The following is a 19,237-nucleotide window of genomic DNA, read 5'->3' as shown; positions in this document are numbered from 1 at the left end:
CTCGTGTCTTCCAGAGTTCCAGCAAATCACTCATATTGTCATCAACAACTCAGAAATACTGCTCGTCTGCAGGCAGCTGACATCATGGTATCATGAGCATTTACGTGCTTACGAGTTGTGCACAAGTGGGTCAGGGTCTCTCATAGTCACGCACCTGTCTGAGCTAAATGATGTTTTCCCCCTGTCCTCCTATCGAGTTAAAGGCAATGTGTATGTAACCTTAAAGCGTTACATATTATGCTGAATGACAGTATATGATAAGACCACTAACTTGACTTTTTTATTCACTCTGTAGGACCATGGCCACCTATAAATTGAGAATCATCTTAAATGAAGATGATGTAAGGAAACTGTCACTGACTAGCAAACCAGAAACACTTGAAGAGCTGAGGATCAAAGTAAAAGAAAAATGCCAGCTGCAAGATGAATTCAAACTTCAGTACGAAGACGCTGAATTCCATAATTCCCCCTTCACCAACCTTGATGACATAGAAGACCTACCTGATGAAAGAGCCACTGTGAAGGTCATTCCGTTGGTGACACTCGACATGTTCCCCATCTTTGACACTGAAACAGGTGCCTCGGGAAATTTCGAGATTCCATCCATCGAGAGTCCATCCACCACCCTTCACCCTTCATCCTCAGCAACAATAAGAAAAGAACAGTTTCCAGATCCTTTTGACATTCCTAACTTCCCAATTGAAGTGGAACACCAACTGAGACAGGCTAGTGCTGCATATCTGCAAGACCAAAAATGCCTAAATCCACCAAGACATATGAAGCATTTAATTTATCAGACACTTGCTGAAGAGATCTTCAAATATGAGGCGTATCCAAAAGAACCACAAATGCATGCTGTGGCTTTAGCGCTCATACGCAAACATCCCTGCCTGACAGAGCGAGGCTCTGGAGATGGATGTTCTGGATGGAAAAATAATTTGATCTTCAAAATGGGCAACTTCCGCACTAAAATGAGAAAAATAGGATGTTTGGAGGTTGCTGTAAATGGAGGGCGAAGAGGTGCCACGCCATCAAGAGGCCTCAAAAGACCAAAAAGGAATGAGGTAAATTACTTACCGAATCTCCCTCACGGGAATGATGAAGCCATGTTAGAGGAACAGAGAGAGCACCTAGTGGAAGAAACAAAAAAACGAAACCCGAGTGCGAGTGCCATTGGAGTAATGATGGACCAGACTTTTGCCCTGCGGAGAAGGGAGATTGTGGTCAACGAACCTCCAGTGTCAGAGATTAAGAAGCGTTGGCCAGCTCTTTTTAGAGAAACACAAGTAAGTTAAGTGCTTTTACCCCTTGATGGGAACAATTTTTGCACACACATACATATGTGTGTGTATACACAATGGTTCAAATGTATTTTGTTCTGTGGTTTGCTGTGTTGTAGGTTAATGCTGAGTTTAACAGGCTCACCACCACACACCTAGAGACAGCCTTCTTTGAGGCTCTAGATCGTCACACACCACAATTGGCAACGATCTTCAAGTCCAAGAGAGGTGCTATTGGCCAGAAATTGTCTGGGATTGTGGAGCAATTTGATGAGGTAAGACATGCTTGCTGTTGCTTTGTATTAATCATACAATTTGGTTACAACCTATAACCCCAAATAGCCCTTATTGCTACGTGGGTGTGTTATAGAAGTGTTATTCTACTGTTCTCCTTCGATGTTGGTATCAAATTTCACAGTAAGCTAAACCTTTCTGCTCAGTACCTCCAAATAGTAGTCGTGTGTCATGATTGGCAGGATTTTTAATGAAGAAAAGGTGAAAACTGTAACAAGTAAAGGATACACAAATCAACTGCAATTTTCCTTTACACACCCACAAGAATATTAGAACATATTCTAACAGTTTCACACGTTACATAAAATATTATTTAATATATTACCACGAATCAAATTCCCCCAGGATACATATCACAAAATAAATATTATTACTTACTGCCAATGCCACGTCAAGAGAGGTGATACTTCCTTCTCTGCTACCGAAATAAAAATTCACATTTCAAAATAAAACAATGCACCTCTCTGATGTTACACCACACTCCCTGCCTGGCATCCCTAGGACGACATCTTTCTCTTCATCTTTACAGCAGCCGACTCCAAAAGCAAGATCACTCTGACAAAGGTCTAATGTAGGTCTTGTAGGTGACGTGACCTTCACTTACACTGTAACTCTTGAACTTCATTTTTTCATTATCCATTTCTAGAGCTCGGATGTGACGGCACGGCGTACACTTGTCCTGCAAGGCCTCCCTATTCTGCTAGGAGATGACACCAGTACTTTCTTCAACACTGACTTGGTAAGTTCTCATGGTCCCATATGTTGCATTACATGATTGATGGGTGGCTGCAGCTCAGGAGGTAGAGCGGGTCAACCATTAACCGGAGGGTCGGTGGTTCCATTCCCGGCTCCCCCAGTCCGCATGTCGAAGTGTCCTTGGGCAAGACACTGAACCCACACTTGCCCTCCGATGTGTCATCGGATGTATGAATGTGTGTGAATGATTACCTACCAAAAGCCTGTCTGTGAACAGTGCTGTATGAATGTGTGTGAAAGGGTGAATGCGAGCATTACAGTGTAAAGCGCTTTATGTGGTCCAAGTGACTGGAAAAGCACTATATAAGTGCAAGTCCATTTACCATACATTTATTTGTTTAGTTGTTTAGTACAAAGAAGTAGTCTACAAGTAGTTACAGTATTCAGAGGTTTACAGACAATCTACTGTGCTTTTACAAAACATTATGAACAACCTGACATTTCTTGAAAAAATCTGTGCATTTGCACCATCATCAAGCCTCTTCTCTCTCCTCTGGGCCTCTTGGAGGCTTTTTCGTCCTCTTGCAAAAAAAAAAAAAAGCAACTTTTTTGGCGGTAACTTTCACTGCATGATCTCAAATGGCATGATTTTTGCCCAGGAAACTTAATTTTAAGTACATTTTCAAAATTTGGTTTTGAAATTTTCTAAGGTTAATAATATGCTGTGGCCAAAAAAAGTTACGTTCTGTACCCTAAGGACATTTTCGTCCACTAAAAGCAACAGCTGTGAAGATGTGCCAGATCAATATTTTTTTTTACTTTTTTTCCACAGATCATTCTACCCACCTCTGTTCTTTTCAAATATACCAAATATTATATTTTGTCATTGGATTTTAATATTTTTATTTACAATTCAATATAGGGTGCGCTGGATTTTTGAAAAAAGTGACAGAAAATGTCTGATTTTCAATATAAAAAGTGATCGGAAGCGGGAGAAATTTTGCAGGCTATTAGACCCTTGGATATGTCAAAGATTAGTAACAAAACTGATTTTGATGCATTATTTGTTTTTTGGTAGTTTCAGTTTTTCCAGTTCCATTAAAACCACATGTTTTGACTGCAGAGCTGTGGGAATAAAAAAACATGCATTCTGCGATCTCATATGGCTTCTCCTCTTCACAAGACTTCAAATTTGACGATTTTACTTTGCAACAGCAGATGGCGCCATTTACCTGCAAACCAGGTCTATGTAAAGCAAGACAATGTTTCTGGGCTTATATGAGTAAAGCAAGTATGAAAATACCTCAGAATATGTCAGTAATACCGTTTCCATTTTCCCTAAAAAAAAACTACTTGGCATATAATTTTCAACAAGATTTATTAACCATACCATTCCAAACCAAACAACACAACAAAACATAACAATTGTGCAACAATAGAACAATAGGCTACAGAACTTTAGTCTGCCCAGCAGGACTTACAGCAAAAGATATGGTGATCTTTGCATGTCGGCTTGCCACACCGAATGCAGCAGCAGACGTTTTTTTTTCTTCCGCCCCGTGCACTGCACACACAGTCTCCTCTTGCTTTCTGAGCTGGTGTCAGGAGCTTCTTGAGGAGCGTGCTGCTGCATCAGCGAGGGTGCTTGGGAGCCGCCTTCTCCTCTGGAGAGCTGCAGAGAGCAGTGGGTTGCCAAGCTCTTCAAGGTACAGTCTCCTCCTGTAACTCTGGCTGGTTCCAGGTGGGATCCACGGCTCTGAAGATTATGAAAGAGTTGTAGGCTGAGATACCAACCATGTTGTAGAACAACACCTGCGGCAGCCGTAGGGGCTGACAACCTAAAAGAGAGAAAAGGACAATAAAATGTAAATATTCAGCCTCATACAGTATATATGATCATAATAAATAGCCTAATAATAATAAAAAAATAATAATGGCAAATACCTTGTCCAGGTTGTCGACACCACCCTTGCAGTGGTTGTAGTATTCTGTCATCACCGGCTTCTGCTTTTCCCCCTCTGCCACCGCTGCCTCTAGTGCTGAGCAGCACTACATTTCTTCCACGCCTGGGCACATAGCTGACCGCCGTTGTTTACCTGGTGAAGGCGAACCGGGAGGAGAGGATCTCGCGCCCCTTGACCTGGACAAGGTTTGGTGGGAGCTCTGGCTTGTTTTTTTTTATTGTCCCGACCATGGCTACCTTTCTTTGGAGAAGCTCCTGGCCGAGGGCGAGGGACCTCCAAGCATAAGAAGTTGCCGCATCCCAGGGCTGTGTTTTATCTCCCGTTCTTTTCTCTGACATCTCTAACATCACCTGTAACAGTGAGGGAATCAGCCTCTTTAAATATGCGGATGACATGGCCCACCTGACTGACACCACTGCTCTGGACCGGTATCAGCAGGCTGTTGAAAACCTGGCATAGACTTTTAACCAGCTATGTCTTGAGCTAAATATCCAGAAGACCAAAGAGCTGTGTTGTGGGGGCAGAAGAGAGTCAGCAACCGCTCTTTTTAAACCACTCAGCATCCAGGGTCACCTGGTGGAGCAGGTTGAGTCTTTTAAATACCTTGGAACCGACCTGGACAACTGCCTCTCCTTCTCTCAGCATGCAGACACCATTTTTTAAAAATCACAACAGCGCCTCTACCTGCAAAGGAAATTTATTGCAGAGTTACTCCCCGAGGAGGCTGGATAAATGGCACCGTAGTTGGTGGAGTGCCAGACCTGCCCATTCTTCCCCGTCCACCCAGATCCAGCGTAGTCTTGTAAATAAAAATATTAAAATCTGATGAAAAAATATAATATTTTGTATTTTTGAAAAGATCAGAGATAAATAGAACGATCTGTGAAAAAAAGTAGAAAAAAATATTTATCTGATACATTTTTACAGCTATTGCTTTTAGTGGACGAAAACATCCTTAAGGTACAGAACAGAACTTTTTTTTTTAAAGGTCCCCAGAGGGTTAACTCTTTGACTGTCACACATCTACACACACACAGCCTGCAGCTCTGGCTGACGTGCCCCCTGAACCCACAGACAGTCTTTGTAGCTCACAACAGACACTCCAACCACCTTTAGCTCTCGTTCCGTTCGCCAACATCCGCTCCTCATCCACACCAGATCGCGGGATTTTCAAGATGCTCTCTGTGATTTCTCGCTAAATCTGGCGACTTTCCAAACGCTCTTGACGGCTGACGATGAGCAATCAATTGGGTTGTTGTTACTAACGTGTGTGCTTTGTATCACGGAGCTTCAACGAGCTGCCGAGCCGCCATGAGCCCCGCCGCCGCCGCCCCCCTCTCACTGGCGGCCGGCAGTGTGACAGAGCAGCCCCGCTGCAGTCAGACGACCGCACCACTCCACGAGGGGGGAGAAATACACTATATTTTCTTATACTTTTTAATACAAATGTGTTTTTCTGCACTTTATTTTGATAGTACAAGTCTGATCTTCACAGAGGAGTTTACGAGTTATCCCGTCCTTGGCAGACTATGCTTGGATTCCCAAAGACGAGATAACTCGTCTTTGGCAGTGAAAGAGTTAATCAAGACAGCCCTAAAAATATATTGTTTTGAAAATTGCAAATTACAATTTGAATCGACTTTTTTCCGACCTTACAAGGGGACCTTTCAAAAGTCTTAAAATGTCATACTTTTAACTCAATAAATTTTGAGTATTAAGTAATTAAGTAATTCAATTGTATTGTATACCAATGGTGATAAAACTTCTGAATGCAGATGTGTGAGTGATCTACATTATCCTATTGTACGTCTGTTTGGTTCTATACAGGATGGTCACAGCAAAGAGGCCTGGCCAGGAGTGGACATAGGATTGCTGACTGTGACTGAAGATGCTGTCATCAATACAGCAATCATCATTGAAGGAGCTATTGTAATGGAGAAGCTTCAGAACACCCCAAAAGCACTGTGCCTGGTCTTTGGGCTCACATATATACTCAATTTGGCCTACCCAGAGTCCATGAAAAACACAATGCGGTTCATCCAACAGGTAATGCTGGAAATAGGGAAAAAAGAAAAACTACCTCCAAAACTTCAAACTTTGAAAAACCTCCTTTCATTTTAGAATGTTATTCTTGTATTGTTCGGGGTAGGGAAGATGAACGTGTATACCTTTTTAAGCACCTTTGAGCTGCAACTTCTTAAGTGTCTCAGGTTAAGTTACAAAGTATGTAATTGATTCATTATACAGGAGCTTTGAAGCAACTTAACTGTATACCTTTTTCTAAGCGCCTTTGAACTGTAGGTTCTTTGACACAGATCAAGTTTCTATGTAATTGCATTTTTATACATGTTGAGTTTTGAAGCCACTTTCTGTGTAGCTTCTCTTTTGAACTGAAAGTTTCAATGTAAGTTTCATGTAATTGATTATTATTATACATGTGAGTTTTAGACATTCCCAAACCAAGTTTGTTTAGGAGACACATGTTCATTGCTAGAGCATTTCTAACTGGTACTTGGGCTCACATATATACTCAATTTGGCCTACCCAGAGTCCATGAAAAACACAATGCGGTTCATCCAACAGGTAATGCTGGAAATAGGGAAAAAAGAAAAACTACCTCCAAAACTTCAAACTTTGAAAAACCTCCTTTCATTTTAGAATGTTATTCTTGTATTGTTCAGGGTAGGGAAGATGAGCGTGTATACCTTTTTAAGCACCTTTGAGCTGCAACTTCTTAAGTGTCTCAGGTTAAGTTACAAAGGTTAAAGCTGGCCTGTGGAGTTTATACATATAAAACAATGTCCGTTACATTGCAGCCACTGCCAAACGACTTATTAGGATGATCATTGAACGCATCTCCACCACACAAGAGTCCCTGGCTTACCCAGGAGCGCAATTGCCTCTGAGGAGCGACTTTCCCGCGCTGTCGCACAGGGAATTACGTTTGCAACGCAACACGTTCGGATTTGACGTAGAGTTTAGAGCGTTGGTAAACAGAAGAGAAGAACATGTTATCTTATTTTTGTCTAGTCTGATATGCACAGCCGGTGGAAGCACTGCCACCGAGCCACCGTTACACCGGAGCGGAGGAGACCCGACGGCGGATTCGTCCCGCCCCCCTCCCCCCGACACGCACCGCACCGTAACTGGAGAGATCCGCCCGGTGAGCGCGTTCAGAGTCGACCACCGTACCCCCCCCCCCCCCCCCCCCCCCCCCCCCTCTCGCTGACCTCCGCGGTCCTGGACCGCACAGGTACCAGGAGACCAAGACCCCCTGTCATGTTGGTCCTCCGCCCTCTCTGATCCGCCGCAAGTTGCCAGAGCCCCGCGGAGCCCAGTCTCTCCCTCCTCTCCCACACTTCAGCACCTGTCCTGGGCTACAGCTTGGCTCGCTCCACCGTCCTTTATTTTTGAAGTAGCTATAGGCTAACTAATAATAATGCAACGTATTGCCTAACTATACAGGCATATGAGTGATCAGAACAGTAAATTGTTTACACTAGGAGTAAAGTCATTTAAAACGAGGAGCGAGCCGAGCCGACACTGTGCAGCCCAGGACAGGTGCTGAAGTGCGGATGAGAGGAGGACAGACCGGGCAGGAGCAACCAGCCCAGAGGCGTCTCGTCGGTCCTCGGCCGTCTTTAAAGTCCCGAGACCCTTTCAATCCGTTTAAGGTTATCTGTTTGTGTTTAGGGAGGCTATATTTGCTTAGAATATTTTTTGGCAACCAGAAAAGCAATGTTTGACCCGGCGTGGCGGCGCCATCACACTTGCTCGCAAAAAAAAAGACAAGAAAAAAGGAAAGAAAAAACGCACTTACACACATTTTGGAGGAGGGAAGCGCGTCACAGCATCATTTTTATTAAATCATAGTTTTCTCTAAATTAAGACAGTGTGCGGGACTATTTTTCACCCAGCCCCCCCAAAATGTAGACCTATGTATAGCTAAAAATATGAAAATAAATTGCGTGTAGGCCTAGATATCATTTAGGGATTTTTTTTTACTAAACGTTTACAGTTTAATTCCGTGTAAACGTTTACACATGTATAAGGTCACACCCCTAAATAAATGCCAAAGCTGAATGACCACAACTTTTTTTTCTCTTCCTACTTCGCCAGTCATCTGGTTGCCTGGTTACCTGCACTTACCGTTCGGAGAGGGAGGGAGGGAAGGGGGGGGGGGGGGTTAACGTCATCGAACGGCGCAGACTGACTGTTGCAATAATATATCCATGGTTGCAGTAGCCTACTCGAAAAAAAACAAGGCTCACGGCTCGTAATGAGCAAAACTCCACAGGGCAGCTTTAAGTATGTAATTGATTCATTATACAGGAGCTTTGAAGCAACTTAACTGTATACCTTTTTCTAAGCGCCTTTGAACTGTAGGTTCTTTGACACAGGTCAAGTTTCTATGTAATTGCATTTTTATACATGTTGAGTTTTGAAGCCACTTTCTGTGTAGCTTCTCTTTTGAACTGAAAGTTTCAATGTAAGTTTCATGTAATTGATTATTATTATACATGTGAGTTTTAGACATTCCCAAACCAAGTTTGTTTAGGAGACACATGTTCATTGCTAGAGCATTTCTAACTGGTACTGGTACTAAATGGTACTTTTTTTTCCTGTGCAATCTGTGTCTCAAGTGGACCCTCCTGTTGTCCTCCTGGGTCAAAGAAGGAAGGGAATGAGAAAGGGAAAGAAGTTAGGATGGACAAAGGGAAGGGAGGAAGGACGAAGGGAGGGAAGGAAGGAACGAACAAATGAAGAAAATGATTGTCAAAAGAAGGAAAGGAGAAAGGAAGGAAAGAGGGAAGGATGGAGGAAGAGAACAGATTTTTGACCCAGAAGGACAACAGGAGGGTTTTAAGCACCTTTGAGCTAATAAGTACTTTTGAGGTACAAATTCTTAGACTTTAAATGTAATAAAATTGAATACTGAATTATAGGTACTCTACAGAGCCCATGCTAGAACATGCAATAAAAAAATTATAATTTGTTCCCACAAAATATTACCTTGTTCCCACGAAATACTAATTCTTAACTACAACAACATACCACAAATTTATCTGACAGTATTATATCTATTTCGTGGCCACAAATTGTATATTTTTTTATTGCATGTCCCACCAAGGGCTCTGTAGAACTCATTCAACTCAATAATGACTGTGTTGTCTGTTCTCCTGTTCAACACAACTAAACAATATTGACAAAAGTGTTACACTTAGTGTGGACAGCCCTATTAGTCTGGAAATTTCCAGGTGTATGTTCATGTGTGAAAGAATGTATTCTCAAACTGCCATCAAAAGAAATGAATTTGTATTGACATTTATATATATAATATTCATATTTTTATATTTTATTGGTTTTACATAGTGCTTGGTATGGATTGTTGGACGTTATTAATTAACCGTTTGTACAATAAATCTTTGAGAATGTAAAATGCACACTTGCCAGTGTATGACTTTATTGTCAGACTGTTGGTTTGTTAAACAGCAAGTTGAAAGTTGGTACAGCGTTTTCAGTTTAGATGTACTTTATTACAGGTTTTTTTTTTAACTGTTAATTTGTTATAATAAAGGCCACAATATTATTTGTTTCTGAATTAAATTATATGTTTATTTTATTAACTTGATGTTCCTTAATGTAATCATTAATTAGAGCTCAAGTAAATTATTTAGTAAGTTTTACTAAATAAATGATAGAGTAAACTTTACTAAAGGATCGAGTAAACCTTTCTAAATAAATGATAGAGTAAACTTTACTAAAGGATCGAGTAAACCTTTCTAAATAAATGATAGAGTAAACTTTACTAAAGGATCGAGTAAACTTTACTAAATAAATGATAGAGTAAACTTTACTAAAGGATCGAGTAAACCTTACTAAATAAATGATAGAGTAAACTTTACTAAAGGATCGAGTAAACCTTACTAAATAAATGATAGAGTAAACTTTACTAAAGGATCGAGTAAACCTTACTAAATAAATGATAGAGTAAACTTTACTAAAGGATCGAGTAAACCTTACTAAATAAATGATAGAGTAAACTTTACTAAAGGATCGAGTAAACCTTACTAAATAAATTATTAAGTAAACCTTACTAAGTAAGTGATCAAGTAAACCTTACTAAGTAAGTGATCAAGTAAACCTTACTAAGTAAATAATCAAGTAAGCCTTACTAAGTAAATGATCAAGTAAACCTTACTCAGTAAATACTATAGTAAACCTTAATAGCTGGAACGAGTTTCCATGCTTTTTTCTAGTAAGGTTTACTAATTGCGTCTTACAGTGTATGATCACTTTGACAACTTTCAGAATCATGGAAAGATATTGTGGCATTAAACTGTTTACAGTAAATAACATGGTCAACTGGTTTGTTGACAACAGGGAAAATAATTAATAATTTAAAAAAAAACTTTATTGGTATTATATTATGTTTGGTGTCTGCTCCATGCACCCTGCAACATCCTGGGTAAATGACATGGTGCAACCCAATGTCAAGTGGTGTAACTGGTATTTTTTCATAAAGATCTTATGCAGAAAAATAAATCTGGACTCAAATGTGGAATAAATGTAATTCCTTTTCACAATGCAATGCAACATAGTGTTTCTTAACAATTTTTACATCATTTGTCACATTATTTAGAAAATAAAGTTGGTGTTTTTAGGATAAGTCCTACTCAGCGTTGCCACTGCATTAAAATCTAAATATAGAAATACAGCAAAAAATCTATTTCAATTTAATGTTTTTAGATGAAAGTATACATAAGTAGCCTACACTTAAATCCAGTGTAGGTGGATCAAATATTTAATATTTATCATTCTTTTATGGTTACACCATTTGACATTTTCAGGACATTCAGTCTTGTGTTAAAAAAAGGTGCAAATGTAATTTCAAATCACATAAAACCAACATGAATACAAAATTTACATTTTAACAAATCTGATGGTTTTTAAAACAATTATTTTCTGAAATATCCCTCATGCACTGGCCCGTGTACTGGGAATGTGTCACATTAATGAGGCGAAATGTTTCTTCTAACTCCTTTGCATTGTCCTTAACATTTTCACATGCCTCTAGCAGTGTCTAACATATCAACAGCTCGCTGATGGCATCTTGTCTCTAATTTATTTTTTCTGTACACAGACATGGAGGTAAAAATTATAATTTATAGCCTCGTAGAAACTGACATGTTGGATTTACAATCAGTCCTGTGCAGACACTAAACCAAAACCTATGCATAGCCAAACAAGCAGCAGCAGCACACTCTGAAGGGACAGGAGAAGGAATGAATAATTAGCCAATAAATAGTTCCCCCAGCTCACTTTAATCACAAATGTACAAATAAATCAAGTGGGATACAGTATGTTAATGTTACATGTATACAGCACAGTTAAAGTCTCAAAGACTCACTACCTGTTCTGGGATTCTGCACAACAGCCAGAGGTGTGCAGATGGATGCACGTAAACACTGTATTGAGTTTTGTGTCTGATGCTTGATCCCGTGGCAATTATCACCAACACTCACACAACCTAGCTGACTGGAGACATGCTAATTTGTACAATAACCTGCCACGCCAGCTGTCAATGCAGCGCTAAATAGAAAGACACAGGAAATAATCTCCATAAGCAGACGCCAACACAGTGTCTGCCTCTGCTCTGTTTGAGCCCCAGTACATAGTTACATTGTAATCATTTAGAAGAGTCCTTCCCCAAATGTAATAAATGATTTGCACACAAATGATCTGATTGGCTGGCCCCTACATGGGGACATTTAAAGCCCCAGTATGTAACTTATTTGGCTTTTTATTAGCAAAAATCAAATATTGCTTTCATAAATACGTATTTCACTGAAGTGGAATCACACCCCCATACAAATGAAAGCTTTCTGGAACCTTAGAATGAGTTGTTACAAGTCGTTACAAATACATAAGGGGGCGACGCACCGAACCGAGGCGGCCATGTTGCATCGCCATTTTTTACGTTGAGTGGCAGCGTGACCGTAGGTAACCACGGAAACTCAGCGGAGCTGTCGGCTCGGGGAGAAAGTTTTTAAACCAACCGGATGTCATTTTACTCGTGGGTCAGGTAAACAATAGGACATCACCATGACAACATATTGTCACACCTGTATTGTTTTGCCTCGTGCTGGCGGTACACTTGTTTACATAGACGCTTGTTTATCCTGTTACATGCAGCGTCTGTTGTCTGTCTGACGTCTGCCCGATTTCACGTGAATGCAACATCAAGAATACGTTCCGATATGCAACTGCACCGCTAGATGGGGGGAATTCCTATTATTATACCTTTAAATAAACCACCAAGAACCAATATGGCTGTGAGTTTAAGTCCCCTTGATGTTTACCTCACTCTCTTAGCCACAGTCCCCATCCCACAACACACACAAAGGTCTACACCAGCATAATGGACGTCCTCAAAGCAGACCTACCTGTCCCCCTTGGAGCGGCGTTTCTGTGCACTCTTTGGTCTCCTCTCACTGCCCAGGCACGGTGCTCCACTAGGCCCAGTGACCCTGATGGACTCCAGCCCTTTGGAGGATTTCTTGAAGGTGAACTCCACGGCCTCGCCCTCCCTCAGGCTGCGGAACCCCTCCATGTGCAGTTTGCTCTGTCGATTGAAAAGGGGGACAGTTACTGAGTGTTCACGGCTAACACATGGTGACCAGGGTGGCAATGCAAGACAAGGCAAATGTAATATAGCACAATTCATACACCAGGCTATACAAAGTGCTTTACAGAGGCATAGAAATACATTAAATCAAAACAGATGAAAGGGAAAAGAAAGAAATAAGACAGTAAAAGACAATAATAGCAATTAGAATGATTAAAATCATTAAAATGATATATGGAATTGAGATAAAAGCTGTTTGCGCAGACCTCAGCTGTGCAGGCAGACTGTTCCACAGATGAAGAGCATAATAACTGAATGCTGTTTCACTTTGTTTGGTTCTGGTTCTGGTAGCATCAGAGACAAACATCATCTGATGTAGTGCACATCGGCCAGGTACTCAAATGTCACTTTTTTTAGCACTCAAAGAACTTCTCAGCCAGATGGAGATCATGATATGATCAAAAGCTCCCAAATAAGAGCAAGCAAGTTTAAATTCTCATCTTGAAATAGGCAGTTTAGCCACATCTTACATTACTTTCCTATAAATGTAATCAATTTAAGAAGAAAAGAAGACAACATCATGTCAGGGAATCCTCAGCTCCCTCGTAAAAACCCTGTCCTGTTGACAAATCTTTTGCACAATCTTGCCACACATCACCACCACCAACAACAACAAAATGCAGCCGTATTGATGAGTCTAACTGGTCTAGTCTCAAGCTGACCACTGCAGTGGAGGATGCTGGGAAACGACAGAGAGGAAAAGGAGTGTAGCAGCTGTTTCTCCCAGAAATTATGTTTTCACACAACTAAACCACAACTAAACAACACTGGCATTTAATTGGAAATGCATTCAAAGCCAGTACATGTTCTACTAATGTATTGGTTTTTGCAGTTGCATCCTGGGAAAATAAACTCACCCAACAGTATGTAGCACTATTGATCTTTCAGTAACAGCTTTCCACTTCATATAAACACAAGGTAGGATAAGGATTACATTTTTTTCTGCTTGCTTGGTCAATTTGATGTTCATCAGATTCTGGTACTTTTGCTATCAAGGCATGATCTACTGCTCTGGTGTCAGTCATTCTTCTAAAGCTCAGGTTAATGTTTTCCTTCTTATTTTCAGCTGCAAAGAAATAATTGACCTAAAGTGAACAGTTCCATCCTGGCTTTTATATTTTCCCTTTTTGATCATAATGGTTGAATTGAAAAACAACACAATCAAAAAATAGAGAGCATCTTTTTTTTGTCTATAACACACCAACCACCTGTGGCTGATCTCTTTCAGCTTAGCAGTAGGCTGTAGCCACACAAGACACCTACCTGTAATTTAAACAGTCAGTTGCAGATGTTTAGTAAAAAAAGAAAAATGTCAGAACCACAGAGTACAGTTCAGACAAACTTTTCCAAAACCAGCACTCAATCATGGCCACTTCATGCAGTACTTGGTTACCAGGGGACATATTCATGAAATACCAGAAACACACAATACAGTGGCAAGAAAAAGTATGTGAACCCTTTGAAATTTCCAAGTTTTCTTTTTTGCTTCCCATTGCAGGCCTGAAGTTTGCCACTCCACAACACTAATGGGAAAATGTTTTGTGGACTGATGAAACTTTTTTTGTATTTTTTGTACAATGGAGGGAGCATCATGGCTTGGGACAGCTTGCCATCATCGAGGGCAAAATTCATTTCAAAGTTTATCAAGGCATCCTACAGGAAAATGTCATGGTGGCTGTCCACCAGCTGAAACTCAGTAGAAGTAGCGTGATGTAGCAGGACAACGACCCTAAACAATCCAATCCAATCCACCTTTGGGAGTGGCCCGGTCAGAGCCCAGACCTGAATCCAATAGATGCTATGGAATGAGCCATTCACACATGACATCCTAAGAACATGGCTGAGCTGAAGCAGTTCTGTCAGGACCAATGGTCCAGAATTCATCCTGAGTGTTGATCAGTTGTGATCAGGAAACGTTTGGTTGAGGTTGTTGCCGCCAAAGGAGCTTCAACCACTTATTAAATCCAAGGGTCCACTTACTTTTTCCACCTGCACTGTGAATGTTTAATGGATATGTTCAATAAAGACATGAAATGTTATAATTATTTGTGTGGTATTAGGTTAAGCACATTGTGTTTGTTTCTACTTGTGACTTAGATGTAGATCGGATCACATTAAATGGCCAATTCAAGCAGAAAACTAAGAAATTCCAAAAGGTTCACATACTTTTTCTTGCCACATATGTCACTTCTGATGTGAGGGGGTCTCCCAATCAAAACAATTACATGAAACATTATTTGGTGAATTAGTGTCCATCATTGTGGCTCAGAAAGTTTTTTTTTACTGGGGCCAAATTATCTCCAGACGTGTCCTCCACTCCAAAACAAACAGACCTGCTGATTAGCTGGTAAGGAGTTTCACCTTAAAAGTCAGTGATTGACCAGCGCTCAGAGCTCTTAACATTTCCTCAGCACGTTTCTCTGAGAACTTGAGATCTTGTATCCAGTGACTGAAAATATTCATTTGGTTCAAATACAAATAACCAAGACCTACAAATACATCATAAAACACTATCTTACACTATCTGACTATCTATCTTCCACTTTGGCTGATGTGATGTTATTTTTTCAAATTTGGTTTCCAAATGTATTCCTACAAGTTGATCATTAACAAGACTCCACAGTCTCATCTAACTTCAAACTGGATTTACACCTCACTAAAGGCCAGTCACACTAGCGTTAGTCTTTATCCTCCCTCTTTCATCAGACCATTTACAGCAGAAACCTGAGAGGAGGTCTTTGCCGTGAGACTCCAGAGGCGGAGGCGGGACTCAAACACAGCCCTGGGTGGGCTCCCCGAAGCTTTAATGACTTTATAACAGGAAGCAGGGCTGGATGGGAAGAGGAATGAGCCTTGTTATCTCTGCTTTAGCCTCTAACCCCTTCTTGAAAAAAAAAAAAAGAAATGTTTGAGCCCTGACCCCCTCCTCCCACGCCCCACACCTTTAAAGTTCTACAGAAAACACCAGTGTGTGTGAGGTGAAGTGAGTGGGGGGAGTGGCAGTACTGGCTCACACATAGTTGACTTTAAATGTGGAAATTGTGTGTCTGCTGTCCATTGTTTATTCATGTCATTCTATGTATTAGGTTTTCCTTTGTATTTTAGATTGTGTGTCTGTTGTGTATTACATGTTGGGAAATTAGCAGCCAGCAAAATCTGGGCTCCTCATTTCTCGCAAATTATTAATGTCATTGCACATTGTCCCTTAATAAACTAACTAAATAAATAAAAAGATGTGTTCAACTACAGCTAATTCTACACAGTATTTGTCTGACATTCCTCTGTCACACCTGACTTTACTGCAGTAAGGTTTCTAAATCAGTTCACGCTCATGTATCACATTTTGATTTTTGGTCAGTTCTTAGGGCCGTAGCCAGGGTTTAGAAATTGGTGAGGTCCGAAGGGAGGGGGGGTATTAAAAATTGTCACATTATTGACAAAAAAGTATGCAGCACTTTGGACCCCTAATTTTATAGGCTGTACATAATTACATCAAAATGACCCACAATTATATAAAGCAGACTTAGACTTTTTATTCTTATGAAAGGTGGCTACCACATGCTTGAGCTTTACACTGCTAGACTATTGGGACAGAAATTTCCTGTGGTTTTCAGCCTTTTATGATTAGGCTACATTTAGCCTATAGGCTACCGTTTACAGCTGAGAACATCATTGTTCCCTTTCCATTAAATAAAGTGCAGTAAAAAAGTATTTGCCCCCTTCCGGATTTCTTACTTTCTTGCAGATTTGTCACACTTAAATGTTTGGGGGGGGTTGGATAGCCTTTTCCCCCCTTAGTAAATGAAATCATCATTTAAAAACTGTATTTTATATTTACTTGGGTCATCTTTATCTAATATTAAAAGTTGTTTGATGATCTTAAACAACAGTGACAAATATGCAAGAAGTAGGAAATCAGGGAAGGGACAAATACTTGACAGCATTGTAGCCTATTGAGCCTATAAGGGGGTGAAAATCAGAGCACATGACACGAGTCAGTGGTCCTGAGTGTTTCTCTTCTATAATACACATTTTACATCTCGGAGGCGACGTCTTGCCACATGCATCATGCTATTCATCATGCTAGTTCTTCTATTTTTTTTCTCACAGACATTTTTACCGAGGTCCGGACCTCAGTGACCTCATAGCTGGCTATAGCCTACAGCCATGCGCAGGAAAACTCAACATGACGCAGCCTAATTCCATAACTCTGATCAGAGCCAAAACTGAAACACTGTGTAGCTATACCATAAAGAGAACTAGTCTGTTCACTGTTGGAAAATAAACATTTTAGTTATACTTTGTAAATATGTAGCCTACCTGTAGTTGTACTTGCACATGCAAAATAAAAATGATCATCAATAATGTGATGTGTCCTTCAGTGACCTGACCTTTACATACAGTATATCAGATCACTGGCTCATGAAACTGAGAGATTTAAGGACTTCCAACCAGTGGCGTGTTTAGGGAGTGGTCTTGGGTGGCACGGGCCGCCCCTGAAATATGATTGGCCTCCCCATGTGCCACCCAAAAATATGACGGGCTATATGCCCAGTCAGAGGCATTTCATACATTGTTTATGCTTTTGTCAAGTAGAAATGTCTTTTTCAAGAGTAAAATATTGAGGTTTTCTATCACAACTGTATGTTGCCAGTCCTGTATTGTGACTAGTTGTTCATGCAGTGTTAGTAATTGAAGTTTTGCTGACAAAACTAGGTATGGCTGCAGGCCCTAGTGCTCAGACCTCATGCCACCCCACCATTAGTCAGTGCCCCAGTTGGGCCACCCCTATCAAAAATGTCTGAACACGCCCCTGCTTCCAACACTAAAGACACAGCAAGTCCCACACAGCTGGTGCAGTAGTGTCCTACAACAGCATGATCTCCTGTAGGCGCTCGGCCTCACCTGATGCACGAACACGTCGAGCGGCGGCTCCAGAGCCGCTCCGTCCCTGCTGCTCATGGACAGGAAGCCGAACCCCATCCGGACGTTGAACCACTTACAGACCCCGCTGCCCCGGGACAGTCCCGCCTCCTCCTCCTCGCCCTGCGCGCACCCTCCTGCACGAGAGACAGGGACATGATGATGTGGTCGGACAGTTAACAGCTAACAACCCTACACACACACACACACACACACACACACACACATGCGCCCGCTCTCACAGAGAAACCATCGAGCGCGAGAAAAAATAAAAGCCCAGCAGGCCTGTGGTGGGACAATGTGAAGATCCAACAAAACAGTCTATTAGTTCACCAGAGGAAATAATTATAATCATTTGCCTGATGAAGGTTACTTCTCCAGTAGGCTTATTAATGTCCTGCAAATGATCAATAAATCACTAAACTTTGAAAGTGGACATTCCAACCCAAACTGACTCCAATGTATTATTTTATTCGCAACACAGTTCAATCGATTATCAAAGATAATAAGCACATTATCACATGGAGATGCTGAGTATTATTTACAGTAGCCTATTATTGCTATGTTTCGCTGATCTCTGTTTCTTCTTTTTCTATTCCACTGCTGACTCAGAGTCCTCACTCATCTGTATCAGAAGAGGTCGCACTGCATTATAGGCTGAAACATATTAAGCACTGAAGGAGGCAGCGTAATGACTATAAAGCAGGCTATTAAAAACAACAATCCATCGACTAATCATTTAGCCTATCAAGTAGGCTAATTGTTTCAGTCGTTATTGGCCAATAATACAGTAATCAATTCTGAGATTAATTCCCTTTATTTGTTTTGGGGAAATGCTGCAGGAATTATCAATACACAGGCATGTGAAATGAGTGGCTTTTACTGTAATGCAACACTTCCATTACCAACAGGCCTTCAAAATGAAATTAATCTCTCCTCAGTCAATATTAAAATCTCCAGAAACCAAATTAATCTCAGTTTCTCCAAAGCTCCGTGATGATCACCTGATAGAATATCATTTCCTCTCCCAGTGAAAGTTTCCTTTCTCTTGTACCTGTGACAGTGCGGTTGGAGGCAGAGCCCATCCCGCCGCTCTCTGCTGCTCCTCCCCGGCTTCAGAGCGCTCTGAGCCGCTGTCCTCCTCCACACCTCCACCTCCACCTCCCTCTCCACACTCACACTCACTAACAAAAAACATGCACCTTCCCCCCCTGACACCAAGTCATGGCAGCACACAGCACTTTTCTAAAGCAGCTCCTCAGAGAAGGAAGGAGAACACAAAGCCACTCGGTTCCTTTCAGAGCATCTTCAAAGAACCAGCTCCTCACGTACCTTCTGCCATGGTGAGGGCTCTCCAGAGCCCTGCTCGGACTCAGCTCCGTCCAGACTAG

At 41.1% G+C, this 19,237-nt stretch overlaps 1 protein-coding gene across 1 annotated transcript in view; it reads right to left on the bottom strand.

Annotated features, from left to right (window-relative positions):
- Nucleotides 1-18,931, bottom strand: part of LOC310993257 (protein lin-28 homolog A-like) — a gene marked incomplete at both ends in the record, with an annotated part of 30,165 nt that extends 11,234 nt beyond the window's left edge. The window contains 3 exons of the mRNA XM_083981571.1: nucleotides 12,682-12,860; nucleotides 17,829-17,983; nucleotides 18,901-18,931. Coding sequence (XP_083837697.1) covers nucleotides 12,682-12,860; nucleotides 17,829-17,983; nucleotides 18,901-18,931 — 365 coding nt within the window. The remainder of the gene's footprint in view (nucleotides 1-12,681; nucleotides 12,861-17,828; nucleotides 17,984-18,900) is intronic.
- Nucleotides 18,932-19,237: the final 306 nt, after the last annotated feature.

Source organism: Trachurus trachurus (genome assembly GCF_905171665.1).
Source record: "Trachurus trachurus genome assembly, chromosome: 11".
Classification (NCBI taxonomy): Eukaryota; Metazoa; Chordata; class Actinopteri; order Carangiformes; family Carangidae; genus Trachurus; species Trachurus trachurus.
Note: the sequence above shows the minus strand (reverse complement) of the source record. Positions and strands in the feature narration are given on the sequence as shown.